Below are 18,295 nucleotides of genomic sequence, written 5' to 3' on the forward strand. Positions count from 1 at the left end.
GTCGATCAAACCAACAATCGTATGATCTCTGCAGCTGGACGACGTGTCCTTCTGTAAATACTTCCGGTTTCTTTTATAATCTACTAGATGTTGCACAGAAAACAGTCGATGTGAAGAAGGAGGTTCTGTGAACTACGAGAAGAGGACAAAAATGGAGGCTTTGTACCATCAAACCAACAAGTAAGTGAATGAAATTGAAAATTGCCCGTGGCATATGTTGACTACGGTTCTCGAGCGGCTGTGGAGGGCCGTTCTAACAATAACATCTAACTTCTTCTGGTACAGGCAGCTGTAATGAAAGTCCGTTAATCATTTGGTTTATCATCTCTCCATCGCACTGAGAATGTGCTCAGTGTAGCCACCAACCTTATGATTTAGAAGGAGACATTCTATCCTATTTTATTGCCTGTTTTCAAGAGACAAAGCTGGCGACTCTTATTTGCCGAGCTATGCAGTATGTGTAAGTGTAGCCACGGTCCAGTAGCCGAGTACCACCACTGGCCGTAGAGGATGGCACTCGATTCCTGACTGGATTATTAGTTCATTAAATGCACTGCAAAAAGGTTGTACATTGAAACCGGATGCAGAGTCCGAAATTACCTCAAACCCACAACAAACCGTCAGGTTTACTTTATAACCGCTGTGTAATATATGAGGTTACCAAGCGGATTGAGTGCTTGACCTCTGCTGGTGCCAATCACTGAGATTACCAGCTGGACTTCAGTCTTTACTCATGCATGGACCTAAAAAAGATGTAACAGCTATTGTCCTTGCATCGATGTGACAGACAGTGTTAGCTGCTATTTGCAAACAGTGTAAATGTATAACAAACAGCGTGAGTGCTACTGGTATCGTCGTAAACTACACGCCTCTTTACGGCAACAGCTTAGCGGAGCGGAAATTATGCTCTGGCTCGCGAGAATGTCTACTGCCAACCCTTCACCCTTTTATCGGTAATGTTATCAACAGTAGAGGAGAAACACAGTCTGTGATAGCCTAAATATTAAAAGGTGACACTGTTTCTTCGCATACATAAATTGACAAATGTGTTCTACAATATTGGGACGGTGATGTCATATTGTCAAAAAGCAGAAAGCAATAATCACCAAAGTTCCCATGTGCAACACAGGCAACTTTGCAATATTTTAACAGTACTGTATTCTCTGTGTGTGTATATATATATATATATATATATATATATATATATATATATATATATATATATATATATATATATATATATATATATATATATATATATATGTATCTCTGTGTGTGTGTGTGTGTATATATATATATATATATATATATATATATATATATATATATATATATATATATATATATATATATATATATATATATATATGAGTGTAGAGCTATGAATCCTTTCACTTCTGTCTGAAGATTGCAGGATGCATGAAACTTAAGTACCGGTAACAGATGTTATTACTTTGTACTTGAAGTAATTTATGTTATTATTTATAACACTCTACTTTTAGCATAGAGTGATTTTGCTGTACTTATTGTTTCTTTGTAAAAATACAAATCAACAGCATTGCTCAATTTTACAAACCAGTCCCATTCCATAGCATGATTTCACAGCTGTAACACACACTGCTACAAGACAGGTGGACTCTCTCACTGACTGTCAAAATACACATACAGATGCTGGATTCAGCCAACCATGTTTACTCTAGTAACCAAATTAAAGGGACATAAGCTGAAACTTGTGTTAAAGGTATGGCAATCGATCCCAGGGCCTAGGAGTGGCACATGTAAAACAGTGTGTATCTTTGCGTCAGAGGCGGAATAAACTATTGAGTGTATCTATTTACCCGGGAAATCTTAATCCCGACTGCTATGTGTGTACGCAACATACAGCATAGAGCCAGTCGACGTTAGGGACACAAAAAACACGAGGAGCAAACAGGTAGAGGTTTTGTACAAAATCAATGTACCCGGTACTTCACCAATGTTAGTAACTCCGCGCTTTGAACATAGCTCGTAACAAGGAACAGTGGAAAGCACGTGGGACGTGTAGACCTATAACAGCCACTCATGTAGTTTGTGCACAGTGAAGATTTTGCAGATCAACAACTTTGACGGAAAATGGACCGACCTTTCCCACCGTAATTTTTACCTCCTTCGATTCAGCACAAAATTTTTGTATGGACTATTGATACGGGATTACATCGTTACGTGGTGGCAAATCCTAGTCGTATTGATGACTATACTGGTAAAAAGTCACTAAATAAACTTTGCACGCATTTACGAGCACTGAACATTTTTACCGTTTTTAATCTAAAGCCGTCCGTATACGCGTATGACGGTGGCTAAAACAACACAAGGAATCTGGCGTACATTATTACTGAATTACTTTGTCCAAAAAATTTGAGTTAAAACACCCAAATGCCGAAGGATGATCATACAGAACTTTGCAGGTTTCTGGACTAAACGACCCCAAACCGACCGGACCTCAGTCAACTGTGCCGGGCCCGACATCTACTCTATCAGCGTCAACTCAACCTTTCATTCTAGACAACTTTTCCCCACAAACTGGGAATATACTAAATTTACCTTAAAAAATCAACTGTGTATCGTATGGAAAATATTTTACCGGGGCCACGGGGCAAATCATAAAACCAACAAACTCCAACAGAAACAGTGGAATGATCATTAGTGTGCAAGGTCACTGTGTTATATGTCACGGTAAAAATTTCTAGCTTTGAAATTTCTAGACGGTTCAAAAGACGGGGCAGAATAAGAAAAGATTACGACCAATGTGTAACTGCCGATGCCACAGCTGACTCTATAACTTTCAGGGGCGTACATTGGTACAGAACGTAATGTTGATATCAAGGTAGTTCTGCGTCCAGTGATAAACACCCAATATACCACGGCTGTTGATTTGAGCTGCTGCCTTCGATCGAAAATTTTTAACACAAAGACATAATATCAATAATTTTGCGAGATTATAAGAGCCCGCTGTCTTCTCGCCTAATAGCTGCGATCAAGATTATTATGATAGAAGCAATTGACTGCCGAACACCTTGATCTTCTTATACACAATGCGAAATGGGTATTCCTGTTGAGAAATACGACAGCAAATATCGCAATGTGAATTTCTTACTATCTTCCTCGCAATGATTTTTGCACTCGAGTCTATTTTATCACGGCCACTGGACCATTTCTGACGATTTTTACTAACAAAGAATCAGTTCACACTCATGGTGGGAACACATTGCAAAGACGTTCACAAAATTTTCATCAAAAGAAAGATTACCGTAATCCCCGTTTCAAAGATGTAGGAAATGTATAATTGATTGTTTATCTTGAAAAATCCCGAGCTGCAGCCAATGGAGAATCAAAAGACTTCAAATCAAAGACAAAAAATATAGAAAAAATATCGATATCCAAGCAATGTAAAAAACAGTAATTTTGATAGGGTCAATTTATTGTATATTATAAATAATCCTAAGGCCACTCGGAACAGCGTAAGATTATGATCTCAGTTGTTCGAATACTACACTCACACTGTAGGGTAAAAATTGGAACTCAGATCGTTATATACTGCTTCCGCCAAGCGAACCCGCTTAGGCTAAAGACGATAAAATTACCATACATGTAATTATTGTTGCTAGTTTCTGTAAATTTTGCCGACTATTCGTTAGTAGTTGTCAAATTTCTTGATATCGATATCGGGAAAGTAAAGTCAGTTACAGACAATCGAGAAAGTACAGAAGAGTATATTAATCAGCGAATTAAATGAATCCTAGGTTACTATGAAAGTGAAAAAAGGTAATGTTGCGCCCTGGTCCGGAAAGGAAAGTTGATAAAGATTTCAAAGACACGTCAGATAATATTAGAGCAATTTCGTCAAAAAACAAGCTCAGAAAAACGTATAGAGAAGAACGACATCACGGCGATCTTCAGACCTTTCATGTTTCAGTCTGAACGGTCACCATTTGATGCTATAATCTATGGCAAGTGTCTCTTTTTGGACAACTCCAACAGAGATGAATGGATCGCGATTTAGTTTCATTGCCCGACCTGACCGCCGGGAAATAATGCAGCTCATGGGCACCTGTACAATTGTCGCATGAACGTATCCAGTGGCCGGCCACTGCATTGGCCTTTGACCGTGCATCGCCAGCAAACAACGGTTTTGGACGTCACGAGAGCAATTTTTCGCCGTCTGTGAGCGGTTGAGTGATTTGGGTAGGCCATGGAGCTACTACTTTGGTAGCTCCATGTGTAGGCATAGATCGGAATCGAGTTGATTTCGGCTGAAAGTAGTTAGAAAAGTTGTTCTTCGTGCTCGATCCAAAATGAGTCCGCATGTCGCGGGTTTTGTCCATGTAACCGTTGGTCAAGTATTTTACTCAGTATATAGTAAGAATCGTTTATTCATTGTTGATGTCGTAATCGATCCGATGTACACAACAAATGTTTGATCGTTTGCACCTTTGCGCATCCCCTCGTGATTGGCAGCTGTTTGAACGCTTTCATCTATTGTTTTTTGGACGCTTCAAACACAGCATCGAAGCAGTTTTGGCATCAAAAAGCAACTTAAAATAAAAAAATGAGAGAATTTCGCCGACAAGGTGATTCCACAAGTATTCACAAAACGTAATATGTTGGGACAGTGCTTTAATTTACACCATGGTTCTTGAAAGATCCAGATTTTCGGGAGCATTCGTTGACGCTGCTACCATGTGCCACTCATGTTGGATTATGAATGCCCAGGGAGATAGGGGGTATTTATAGGCTCCCCCTGCCTTTTTCAGTATTCTGCTTCTGTATATCAACTACTGTGTCTGACCCTTATCTGTTTGTCATGCTGAAATTTCGAGTATTCTTTTGTCAACACAGCTTGTATGTGTGAAGTGATCATTGTTTATTGTTTACAAGTGAATTCTAGTCAGGACTTGCATACAATTTTCAACAATAACAATGGAGATTATACTCATATAGGTTGCGTTGATATGCTAAATACCGGTACTTGGCATTAAGTTTAAGGGATTCAATGCAGAAAGTGTAGGGAAGCCACGAAACAAAAGTTCTGAAAAAATAGCCAAAAGATACAGCTTATGGAGCTTTAATCTTTTCATCATAATTTTCATTGTCAAACTTTGTCTAATTCCATACATATATAAATATGTAAAATGCTTATGCATATTGTGTATTGAAGGCCTGTCGTGATTTCACAGATGAAAATCATGACATCAGAAAATTGAGAAATTTTGGTTGAACATTATTCATTTTTACTGATGGGTTACTTTTCACGAAAAATGTCATCGAAAGTTCAAATTCATATTCAGTTGCCAGATACATTGCTGAATGAAATATATTGTATGCATTCCATTTCAGTGTTTTTGTTAAGGCCGGTACCCCGGTAAATGTTACCAGGGTTCCCAAGTCATTTTACCAGAGTTCGATCCCCTCGGTATATCAATGCAATCAGATTAGGGGACAGCAGAAATGTTACCGGGGTTCCCAAATCATTTACCAATGTTCCTTAACCTCAGCAAAAACACTGCATTTGATTGGATATAGCATCTCTTATTCATGACCACCAGTCTGGTCATTGAACCTAAATATGTCATATCTGTTGAGATTCCATGGATGCAAAAGAGATATTCAACAAAGTGATGTTTACGTTTGTAGTGAAAAATAATTCAGCATTGGATTGACATTTTATAACCCATTCCATTTAGCAGCATTTTAAGTATTTATCCACCATTATATATATCTGTCTTTCTTGTTCACAGAATGCTGCATGATGTGCAGGCAAACATGAGTCGAATAGAACGAGCCAAACCTGAGGATGCTCACGGTAAGTCAATAGTCAATGCAATGAAACACCTCCAAGTGTAACGTCAAGCAAATTTATTGTTCTTCATCAAACTAGGGTACGATACTTACTTGAAATCAGTAATTCTCTTTCCTATAGCAAGGCAATTGAAACAAGCAAAGAAAAGGTTTAAATGTCTTGTTTGGAACAACAGAGAAAGTCGTTTGTTACTTTCCTTTGATTGCTGTTACTTTAGTCTACAAATTCAGCAAGCTGTCGGAGGTGTACACAAAGTTACATTTGTAGCCAGGAGCTATTCTTAACAATTTTTGTGAACAAAATTTTAATGTTTCCTTGTATGTTGAGTGCCAATTTTCTGAGACACGCATGCATGTAGTGTCAAGAAGTAGCTATTGTATCGATACAGTATTTATTAGTCATTGTATCATATACCCATGACCGTATAAGTATCTCCTCTGACGCGTCATGACGTGGAACGTAAAATATCAGTCTGATACGGCACGTTATACGTCATCAATTGTTGTTTATTTCCGATTTTGATGTTATGATGTTCATCTTGCATTTAACGATCAAATCCATCTTTTTCACTTCAATCAAAATTAACCAATATAAAACGAAACATATTACTAGTACATATGATTTTAACGTTCCTTTATTTCAGATGTAAAGAGAGTTACAGGACAGGTTGTTGTAGAAAATTAAAAGTTGATGTTTACAATCTGTTGTATTTTGCCCTACTTCGTCGTTCGTGTTCACGTCAGCCATGTTTCAGCAAGAGTTATTAAAGTGAATTCAAACTTACAATATTGTCCGTATAATACATGTAATTATCCACCAGAACACCGGGACGGTGACCAGAATAAGTAAATTGGCTCCATTCCTTTTCTGAACTGCAGTAAATTGCGCTGAAATAATCCTGTTCAGACTGTATATACCCGACACGATGCTATCGATGACTTGATCAGCTGTTGTAAACAAACATGTATCAATGTGCTCAGACCAGCGGCAGAATATAAAAACATAGTCCCTTCGAAAGACTGACAAAAGCTAATAAAATTTCTTTATTTTTAATTACCTTTTACATAAATATATGGTCACGGGCATATGATAAATCGGTTATCCCACTATATCAGCACTTGTTCGACTCGTGTGATGCGGCTCGCATCCTCACTCGTGGCAATACGTCCCAACCAAGCGCTGATATCGTGGGATAACCTCATAGTATCAGTAATTTGGGGATAAAATGGCTTTTAAGAAACTCCTACAACATCTACACATTTTATTGTCATCAACAAAATGACAACATGCCCCATACTAGTATTTTGCCATGAGCGCAAGTCATAGATGTGGAATTTCTAGGGTGGTGCACTGCCCTCAAGCGAAGAGCAGACTTTTCCCTTCTTTTTTCTGTTCGATAGCTTTTTAACCTGATTTATTGCAGTGGTGGAGAATGAAGTCCAAGTTAGGATAGACCAAATCACCAGCAATGTAGAAAGGCTAGAGATATTGGTGAACAAAGAACCGCCACAGAGAAGACAAAATGCCAAACTGTGAGTACTGTGTGGTTATCTCTTAGCTTACCTGTACCTTTTACAAAACGGAATTCTGATGTCTCACACAATGGGTGTATGAGAGAATTACTATGGTGTGTTTTTGTTTGTTGTTTGTTTATGGAATAGGTAAGAGTGAAGAATGGCACATGCATGATGTGTACACAAATTCCTACGAAAAACAATCTACAAGGACACCATAAGATTACCAATGGGATGTCAAACTGCCCTATAGGAACTGTAACAGACAAATATGTATAGGAGCTAGGGAATATCTTCGAAATTACAACCAAAATCCAGCAAACAGTTCAAGGGAAGTCCCTCGCATTTTTGTAGCACTTTTGTGCCATAGGATTCCCACAGGGTATTTTTTATAGGGGTCAGGTTGTAACCCCATAACCATATTCAATCGGTACAATCACTCTGTTATAGATTTTGAAGCCTGACATATAGACAGACACAGAGTTAAAGGATTTAGTGTAACATTGTAACATCATGTACCTAAGGTTATAGCTAAGAAAATACTGCAAGGATCCAATCACAAGGCAGTGTGAAAGGTGAGACAAGTTGAATCACTAATGTGTTTTTCCATGTGGTTCTCTTACAGTCGAGTCGATCAGTTGAAATACGATTGTAAACACCTGCAGGCTGCCATGAGAAACATTCAACACAGAAGGTACACCAGGGAGCAGGAAGAGAGGGACAGAGAAGCATTACTTTCCAGAACTTTCACAACAAATGTAAGTCCCTGTTATAACTTCCAGTGGTAATTGTATGAAACAGAACACCCCCTGCAGTGTTTCATCTAGAGAGGGGGATGGGGATTCCCCCTCTGTTGACATGTTGGCACCCCCTAATAATTTGTCAAGGGGGAACCAGCCCCCATGAAATGGTATCAGTCACACCTTAGAGATATGAACTGGTGAAATCCCCCCGTAAATATTGTGGTAAATGGGAGAATCCCCCCTTATGATGCCATCCTGGATGAAACACTGCCCTTGACTACAGCGTATCTGCTATGTTTACAATTTGAAAATATTTCAGTGTAGACATGTGCTGTTTTGTTGGCCATTACACTTGTATAACAAAGCATTTGAAATTAAATGCCAAGTATAGTTTTGAGTTTTCTTCTTTTTTGTCTCAGGGGCAACAATAACATGTCAAGCTCATGTGAAGTCCTTCAAATTCTTTAACCATATTGAAGTTTCTAGAATATTTAATGAAATGATTAATAATTAAATAATTTCTAAAATAATTAATAGAACATTAACAACATTATGATATTGTCAGCTTATATTCATTATGATAATTAAAGTTTTCAATTTATGCTCAAAGTTTGCCCTTCGGAAGCAACAATTTTCTTTCATAATCAAATATAAAAGTCATTGGATCACGTTATCATGCAAACTTTGACATTAGAGACGCAACTTGGCCAAATTTAACAGCATTTTAAATTAAATATTTCCTTTTGAAATCTCAAAGTGAGTCAATACCAGCAGTAGATAAGGAAAATAATATTAGATCATAGAAGTCGTCAATATGAGGTGCATTTTCAAATTGTTAAAAATGGTAAATTGTTACACTGGGTACATCCATCTGCCCATCCCTTACCCAACATGCAGTGGTTTAGTGTGATAGAGCACCAATCATTAAGGTATGACAGTGGTATTTTGTGAGATTTCTTGGTGTGTGTGTGTGTGTGTGTGTGTGTGTGTGTGTGTGTGTGTGTGTGAGTGTGTGTGTCTATGTGTGTCAGTACAAGGATGTACTTAATGCATGTTACAAAAGAAAGTGTATCAATGTCATCATGTCACCATATAAAGTCCCCCATATATGCAGGGCTTGACAATTCCTATCGCCCGACGCCCGGGACAAGTGAAATTTACGTTCGGGCAAGTCAAAAATAAAATCTGGTCGCCCGCCGGACAAGTTGTTTATACAACTTCTGGCGCAATCAACGCGAACCTAAGTTGTGGTTTGTGCACGTGTCGCCCGATTTGCGTTGTCGTTCACACAAAATAAATGTCAATCACTGACTTTTTTTAGATACAATTGTGACGTTCTTCTGCGATTCACTTGCCGACTCACACAATGTTGCAATTTTTCGATGATCGACATGAAATTATTTCATCGTCCAATTAAAAAGTCGCTTAAAATTTGGCGTAAACAGCATTTCTCTGTTGTATGCTGACTGCTCCGCCCCAACAAATTAGGTAAACAATTGCAAAACCCAATCATAGTGCTTATCGGCGATCGACCGTGCAGTACTTCAAAATCATTTATGCGGCCTCACGAGGTAGACGAACATTGTTGGCAGATAGTTTGTGGAGTGATCGCTGTAAAAATATGAGTTTTTTACGGTAATATTTCCACTAACGCAAACAAGGCATTGTGCATTTTCTCGAGCCAGAGCGTAATTTCCGCTCTGCAGACCTACGCAAAAATCAAGCAAAGCTGTTGCCGTAAAGAGGTGTGTAGTTTACGACGATGGGCATTGTGTAACTCTGAGAAACGACGTTGTGATTATTTACGACAGCGCCACGAGGGCCAGCGTGAGTGGGATTGTCTGAGAATCGACGACTCGATGTGATGATTAGAACAATGTTTCTGACAAAAGATCTAAACATAAGCGTTATGATGAGGAAAAACGCCGTAGCTGTTTATCTCCCGAAATGGAAAGCACAGTGGCCTTGGTTGAAATATGACGGTTCCAAAATGTTCCGTACGTCGTGTCTCAAATACCCCACCATTGCCAAACCATGGAGGTAGGAAGAGACTACGTCAATGGCCAAACCAAGCGAAATGCTTTTCTTGACGGATGCGACATGTTTCGCGTTGAATCGATAAGGTCTCACGAATTTAGTCAACCGCATTTGGACTGTTTGGCGCATCGCAGATGAGATCGTGACGTGGAAATTTTGTGGATCCCGCTGTGCCCGATACGGTTTCACTTGCCAACAACCCGATCGCATGCACTCGCAATGCGTGAACCGAATGACGACGACCAGCGACAGAAACTGACCAATTTTTTAACGACGGCATTTATGCTTGCCAAACACGGGAAGCCGATGTATGATCAGATGATATGTACCTTCAATGTTCACATGTACCTGCGTACATGTCTGTGTGTTCCCGGCGTTATACGGCCTCAGCCGTATAACGCCGGGAACACACAGACCGTACACAGGCCTACTTCAATGTAAACTTTTGAGAAAAATCGGCGTCAACATCGGCGAAAATTACCAAAATAAGAAAGCCCTGAAAGCCGCTACGGAATTCGTCGCAAGTATTTTGGTCTTGATTATTACAAATGGAGGACAAGTAAAATTTTGTGAGGACAAGTGAAATTGAAAATCCATTTGTCGACGGACAAGTGAACTGGAAAAAAAATTGTCAAGCCCTGCATATATGTACAGTATCTTTATCCCATCAAAATCACAAATTGCTTTGCCAGTCCTCACTCTCCTCACTGTCCCACAGCTGTAAGAATGGCTACCTAAACTTGAATACATTATCTGTACATTAAAGTGGCTGTTCATGAATCCTGGTTCTTGCGGTAGTTCTTGTCAACATGTACTGTTTATGTGATTTCAGTCCTTTGTCCTCCTTTAAAAAGTTTTATGCAGTCAATCAATTTTTAGAAACAAAGCAGATGAAACTTTGTCCCTTCATGTTAATAAAAAGTAACTGTGAAAGGTAGTACACAAACATGCACTATAGTTGTAATTGACTCCCCCGCCCCCTCAAAAAAAAATCTTATTCCATACACTGTAGTTACAAGTCATGCATGATTTTGGACAATTAAGGTAACTTACGCCTCAAATCGAAAGAGTTTAACTTAAGCTGAAACTTTCCATGAGAACCCTTTAACCGGTCCTTTTGCAAAATAAGGAACAAAAATCAAGGGTCACCATACAAAATTTGGTACTAGCGACAAATTACCCAATATTTACTGATACTTGAAATTAAAAATGGCCGCCATCCCTGTGTTAACTCTATGGGGAAAATTAAAATTTTCTATTTTCACTTAAATAGTAAAAACTTTATTCACTCCATAAGCTTTAACAAAGTTAGTTACAAGTGGTAGACTAAAATAGTATTGTGATAAAAGTGAGAGTTTGGATATCTGTCCCAGAAATGCATTCAACCATAATTGAATATCAGAATATTCTATTTGGGATAAGATTGATGGTACTACCAAACTTCCAAACGCACACCTCTAATCAATATAAGTGGTTATCTCATGGTGGAAGCATACCAGGGGGTACAATGTACATGTCCTACTCAGATTCTCATCACTTTGTTCAGAGAAGGTAAATTTTACAGTTTCATAGCACCCTGGAACAGAAATACACCATGTGGAAGTGATGGAGTCACTAATTTGGTGTATCTCTGTGTTGTGTTCTCCACAGGAGCCAGACACATCAATTATGATAGACGCAGCATTACAGCACAACACATCATTACACAACGCACACAGGGGGATAGATGATTTGCTAGGGAGTGGTGCGGCAATCATAGGTGGACTGCGAGACCAAAGGGGAACGTTAAAGGTTTGTGTGGATTTTTTCAACATTCAGCATTAAAGGGACAATGCCAGCATCTCTAGCTACTTCTGCAACTATTTTTAGTATGTCCAGAGAAGGTATTTTGTTTCACCAGCTGATGTTTCATTAAAATGATGTGTTGTCATTTATCGGCCCTGGCAGCTAATGGCTGAGCTTGAATAAGTTGGCAAAATGAAATAAGTTATTTTCACAGATCTCAAATAATCAACATGACAGCAGATTGCACATTGCCCCTCATTCAACATTCTTAATATTTTTTGTTTCTTTTTATAATTATTCTTAAACATTCGTATTTTTTTTATCTTCTTATATGGGTACATGTAGTTAACAGATATTTTACTGTAGGCTTATTGGTTTGTTATCATGAATACATGTTGCCATGAGGTTAACATTTTCATCTCAACTGATGTGTTTGTCGGAATTCACAATTGATTTGATGGTTTTACATCTCTTTGAGTAGCAATCTTACAGTGTCCATTGTGTTTGTCTTGGAACAATGAAAGACATACAGTCTACCAGCCTTGTAATCACTTGCTAGTTTTAGCACAGCAGCTGTAGCCCTTCAGAGCATTCATAGAAACATTTTCAAACTTTGAACAAGATCACAGTTGCTTGAAGAACTACATTGTAGTCTTGGAGATAGTAACAAGACAGACGTCTTGCTGTTATTTTTTACACATGAAGAGTCTGTTGCATTGGAGACTCGATGACTGTGACCTTGTTCAAACACAAACCATCTGACACTAGCAAGTCCATGATCCATTCATTCTATCATGTGTTACAAAATGCAGTTAAGAGTAGGTATTAACAGAACAGGTTCCAATACATACAGGTGCAAGGTTAGACTGTGAAGTCACTATGTCTGCTGATACTAGATCTCCAGGGGCCAGCAAATCATTTTCAGGTTAACAAGGCAACAGAGTTGTAGCAAAAAAGATCACTACCCCACCCTCAGTTTCTACTAGCTCACAGTTTTTGTTACCAGATGAATAATTAACTGATCTGTAGAGGTACATGTAGTCTAAGCATAGACTGGTGGATTTGCTCACCCCTGGTATCCAAACTAGACCAGCACATGCAGTTCCTGTGTAAAATTCAACACTAGACAGCCAGGCACAAGTAACTGTATATTTCTACACAATCTCACATTCATATAATACAGTGTTAGAGGCAAGACTAAAGTAAAATCTTCATGATTGACATTCCCGGGGGGAGTATTTGTATCATTCAAATGGTTGCTGCATAAGAGGTTAGATGGGCAGATGGATAAATATGAGAATTGTTTTGTACAATGTCAAATCGTGAATTTCATGCATTGTAAAATGGAAACATCACAACAAAGCAAGCTGCATCGGACAGCCATTGAGGTTTGATCGAAAGTTGTTAAAATTTCTTGTTTCATGTATCAATTTCCTTTACATTTTTCTAAGTGACCACTTTTCTATGATGTTGTCCCATTCTATCACTCTTTATTTATTTTTCTCCTGTCTGCAGGGAGTCCACAAGAGGATGCTGGATGTTGCAAGCTCACTTGGTCTTTCAAATGTCGTTATGAGAATGACAGAAAAAAGAGCATTTTATGACAAATTTATTTTATATGGAGGCATGATAATAACATGCATAGCAATGTTTCTCATTTACAAATATCTAGCATAATTTCTTTATCAAAATCAAATTTTAAATCCCATGATACCAGTGGAAAGGACTCACAGACCAGAAGCACATGACATCGGTGTATAACTGTTAATGAACAATCACAACTCTGGCTTCTGTTAATCCCGTTTATCTGTATGTGTCAGTCATACATTCTGTAAATACTTGTGTGAGAAACCAGGCACTGTCAGAGAGAGGCTTTTTACCAGAGAAGGAGGTGGTTTTCCTATTTGGAGGTTCCTGTCTTAAAATATAAGGAACGCCAATGCATGAGCCATGTTTTCAAGTCAAAAGCACACAGTTTGTAACATTAAAGAAAAACAGGAAAAAAAACCAGACTATGGCGCGTAATCAAGGCCAATATTCTAACTCCCAATTTTCAACTATACAACTCGACATTCAACATTCAAACTTCCCATTTTCAACTATACAACTCGACATTCAACATTCAAACTCCCCATTTTCAACTATACAACTCGACATTCAACATTCAAACTCCCCATTTTCAACTATACAACTCGACATTCAACATTCAAACTCCCCATTTTCAACTATACAACTCGACATTCAACATTCAAACTCCCCATTTTCAACTATACAACTCGACATTCAACATTTAAACTCCCCATTTTCAACTATAAGCTTACAACTCAACATTCAACTATCGAACTCAACATTTGGGATTGCTATTCCCCATTTTCAACTTTCGAACTCCACATTTTCAACTCTCGAACTCAACATTTAGGATTCGTATTCTCCCTAGGCATCCCTAACTTGCTTCATTGTAGTTACCCACGTTTTTCCTTCTGGGCTATACTACGTCAGAACGCGTCATAGATACGTCACATGACGTTTCGGAGTTTTAGAGTTATTCCTATGTGATGTTCTAGAGGGTCCAAAAATATGGACCGGAAACACTTGTGATGCTATCAAGATTTACCGCCGACCTCCGCCATCACTTAGGCCTAATTCGGTCGCTATCATGTCGTCTAATCAAGAGCATGCATGCGTGGCTCGCCATGGCTTATTTTAAAATTAACAACTCGCTTGTTAATTTCCACACTATTACAGCCAAAACACAACTCAAACACTAAACTAGCTCTGCATGGCAGGGCTTAGCCCTGCGTACGATGCTGTGTGTTCCGCTACAGCTAATCGCCTGGAGAGCAGGGCGATTTAGCTGTAGCGGAACACACACAGCATCGTACGCAGGGCTAGGCAGGGCTGTGTGTTACCGGCGTTATACGGCCTCCCACCACATGTAGTGGGAGGCCGTATAACGCCGGTAACACACAGCCCTGCAATGCAGAGCTAACACTAAACACACCAAAGCACATACAAGACGAGATATATGGCTGATGTGTGAAGCCACTTTCCCTTGATTACACCGTGACCACTTTGTTCAACATCATGTATTTCACGTTGAGCGGCTTGCACCAGCTGGACAGTACGCTCACTACACATTCCAATGCCACTTAACTGTGACAAAAGTCTAACAAGACTCTCACACCTACGTGACACATCTCCCTGTCTGTCGGGCTGGTCAAGGTCAAGTAGCAGCCTAGACAAACTACCACTGACGTGGTCACTAACGAACCCGTGTCGTCCAAAATTAACTGCGAGGTCACCATATGTTTGGGACTCCCTAACAAAGTGATAAGTAGTTTCATGTAAAATGACACCGACGATTTTTTAAAGTCGTATTTGACTATATGTATGCTAATTTTGGCTTGTGTTCGCTGGCTAGTGGTCTAGGGGGACCTATGACTTCGATAGTTGAAAATGGGGAATACGAATCCAAAATGTTGAGTTCCATAGTTGAAAATGTGGAGTTCGAAAGTTGAATGTGTGGAGTTCGAAAGTTGAAAATTGGGAGTTCGAAAGTTGAAAATGTGGAGTTGTATAGTTGAAAATGGGGAGTTTGAATGTTGAATGTTGAGTTGTATAGTTGAAAATGGGGAGTTTGAATGTTGAATGTTGAGTTGTATAGTTGAAAATGGGGAGTTTGAATGTTGAATGTTGAGTTGTATAGTTGAAAATGGGGAGTTTGAATGTTGAATGTTGAGTTGTATAGTTGAAAAATGTGAAGTTCGAATATTGGCCTTGATTACGCGCCATAACCAGACTGTGCAGACATATACTATCAAAATGATGGATATGTTGAAACATTCAAATTTGAAATAAATCAACCATGAGATTTGAAAGAATGTAGTGATTGTATTTTGTTCCCAGTGTGGTGTCTCAATCTCTGGAGGTGTGTAATTCAGGCTTTTTCTTCCTGGACTTGTGGACATGAGGGGTCAAAGTTCAAAAATTTGAGTTGAGGCAATGTTTTGAATTGTTCATAACAGTATATATTACAGAACATTGTGAACAATTTATTGAGTCACCACATTGGTCTGTTTTATACCTATTGTTGATTTTGCAATCTCGTTTGGTAAATGTTAGGTGCACTGTCACTGTACTGATGAGTTTATTCATTGTGTAATTTTTGTATACTGATATCAAAGGATTGACATTAAATTAGAACACGCCTCGGGGACAGATAGTCAGACTCTCAAATTTCTACAATTCTTTTCTTTACCACTTATGGGGGTTCATTAAAAGTGCTTGGAGAAAGAAAAACTTTGACCATCCTAGTTTTTAGAATATCCAAAATTTAATTTTTCCCCATAGAGGTAACACAGGAGTGGCGGCCATTTTGAATATCAAATTTGGCAAATGTCAGATATTTGTTTCGCTAGCACCGAACTTGGCACTGTGATCTCCAATTTTTATTGTTGATTTGGTAAGAGAATGGTGGAAAGTTTTATTCAGGAATGTTTGCGCAATAAGTTTGTCTTTCACTTTCAAGGCGCATACTATTAAACTGGTGTCTGACTAGATTTTAGTAAATTCTTAACCTTTTTGACTCCTCTAAAGGAAACTGATAGTAATTTGGCAACAGTACATCTTATCACTTTGAAACAAGGTAGTGCATAAGATTTTCTATTTCAACAGCACAGAAACTTGATGAGCTCATCTACAACAAAGATTAATGTGCAACCACGACGGAATGCTATAAACATTACTTCTTTCTGTGAAGAAATTTACACAACTGTTCCCGCATTGGAGAATCTCCAAGTTAACTTCTCAATTTTTGTTGCTTCAGTGCCTATTCATCAAAGCACATTTAAATCCATGACATTGAAAAGCATGAAGATGTGGTGTGTTAAATAAGACCTATAACATGGTCTTTATTGGGGGCTATAGCACTCATTTTATTACCCCGAGTGGCATTGCGTACAGAAACACAGTGCTATACCCCTCGGCCTCGGGGATTAGCAATATATTTCTGGTAACGCATGGCCACTCGGGGTAATAAACGGGCACTACAGCCCTCATGACCAGGTAAAAAGGTGTTTTGCTATCGTAACAAAAAAGAGTGCATCTCCTTGAATGTAATACTGGTTTAATTCAGATTTCATGTGGATACCTGTTTTTGTCATTTTGCAATGAATTGTCTAGTTATTTTAGTTATTTAAAAAGCACGATGTTGGGACGTTTATTTTGTATCTTGTAGCGGTATAAATCAATATGGGTTATAAAAATTCAAAAAACTCTTTGATAATTTATTGCTTTATGCTTGGCTTTCATAGTTTTTACTTTAGAATTTATGACTATATTTATTATGGCTGGGCACGATTTTTCCCTCTGTCTGCAGAAAATATCTGCTTCTTTCGATGAATGATTTTATTTTTTGATACAAGATATACGATAGCTTCTTCGTACAGTATCTCTGTGATGTAATGTGGTGCAAATCATATAATACTGTTCGGTAGCATCAGCCGTGGCACAAAGTACACTGTAGCGGTCTCAGCGAGTTTGCTGCACGCTGTCTTAGTACGAAGAACACGATTGGAAATTTGATCTTTTTATTTTTCAAATTTCTCAATAGTTTTATGTGCCCTAAAGCTGAATGTTGCGATATTACAAATTACTCATAGAAAGCAGATGAGGTTACATTTGCAGATTATATGGATATTACTCCACCATCCATTATCCCAAATTAGTTCTAATCGTGTTGAAGGCTATCACACCTGTGACGAAGAGGAGTATCTTATCAAATCCATCCACTACGAACAGTGAACTTTCACTTTATTGAGGCTACAAAGCTGAATGCAGAAACGACAGTCCACATAAGCGTTCATCCAACTTGTCAAGCTTATAAAGTAACTAAAATGCAAACTCTATGAAAGTACTGATACAATGAAATACAATGCAATACAAACACGACTACTAACAGAAGTACATATATTAACCTTACAATTGTAAAAGGTGCAATTTCGCAGCTTCTATGAAATGACTCTGTTTACGAATTTGCTTATAACCTTTACATTATGTATACTTTTCCACTAGGTGTGATTTATAATTATATTATTATCACATGATGTACATGAGAACACAAAGTGCGTCTATAAAATTTTCCAATCTTGAAAAGTGAAGTACTTGCGAGCTATACAGAAATTAGAACTATCACTAACGCTATTAATACATGACACAATTTGTAAAACGATAACATAACCTGGTATAATAACATCTTACAACTTCTAAAAACTTCAAATTACCAGGTTATAAATTGACATGCAACAATTCTGTAAAAGTCCTCCGATGTATTCAATATTATACTTTAGTACAGCTTCATTGAATTAATTGCAATTCACACT

General features: G+C 38.3%; 1 protein-coding gene across 1 annotated transcript; it reads left to right on the forward strand.

Annotated features, from left to right (window-relative positions):
- On the forward strand, positions 1–15,796 carry LOC139143386 (Golgi SNAP receptor complex member 2-like). The gene is made up of 6 exons (XM_070713661.1): positions 1–180; positions 5,775–5,839; positions 7,260–7,368; positions 7,976–8,108; positions 11,781–11,921; positions 13,431–15,796. The coding sequence occupies exons 1-6, from the start codon at positions 152–154 to the stop codon at positions 13,590–13,592; spliced, it is 639 nt and encodes a 212-aa protein (XP_070569762.1). The 5' UTR covers positions 1–151; the 3' UTR covers positions 13,593–15,796.
- Positions 15,797–18,295: the final 2,499 nt, after the last annotated feature.

This window comes from Ptychodera flava, chromosome 11 (assembly GCF_041260155.1).
Source record: "Ptychodera flava strain L36383 chromosome 11, AS_Pfla_20210202, whole genome shotgun sequence".
In the NCBI taxonomy this organism is placed as follows: domain Eukaryota; kingdom Metazoa; phylum Hemichordata; class Enteropneusta; family Ptychoderidae; genus Ptychodera; species Ptychodera flava.

Excerpts from the sequence above, each read along its gene's own strand:
- LOC139143386 (XM_070713661.1), top strand. The coding sequence starts at position 152 with ATGGAGGCTTTGTACCATCAAACCAACAA. Across the intron at positions 181-5,774 it reads TTGTACCATCAAACCAACAA|AATGCTGCATGATGTGCAGG; the intron begins GTAAGTGAATGA and ends TCTTGTTCACAG. Across the intron at positions 5,840-7,259 it reads CAAACCTGAGGATGCTCACG|TGGTGGAGAATGAAGTCCAA; the intron begins GTAAGTCAATAG and ends GATTTATTGCAG.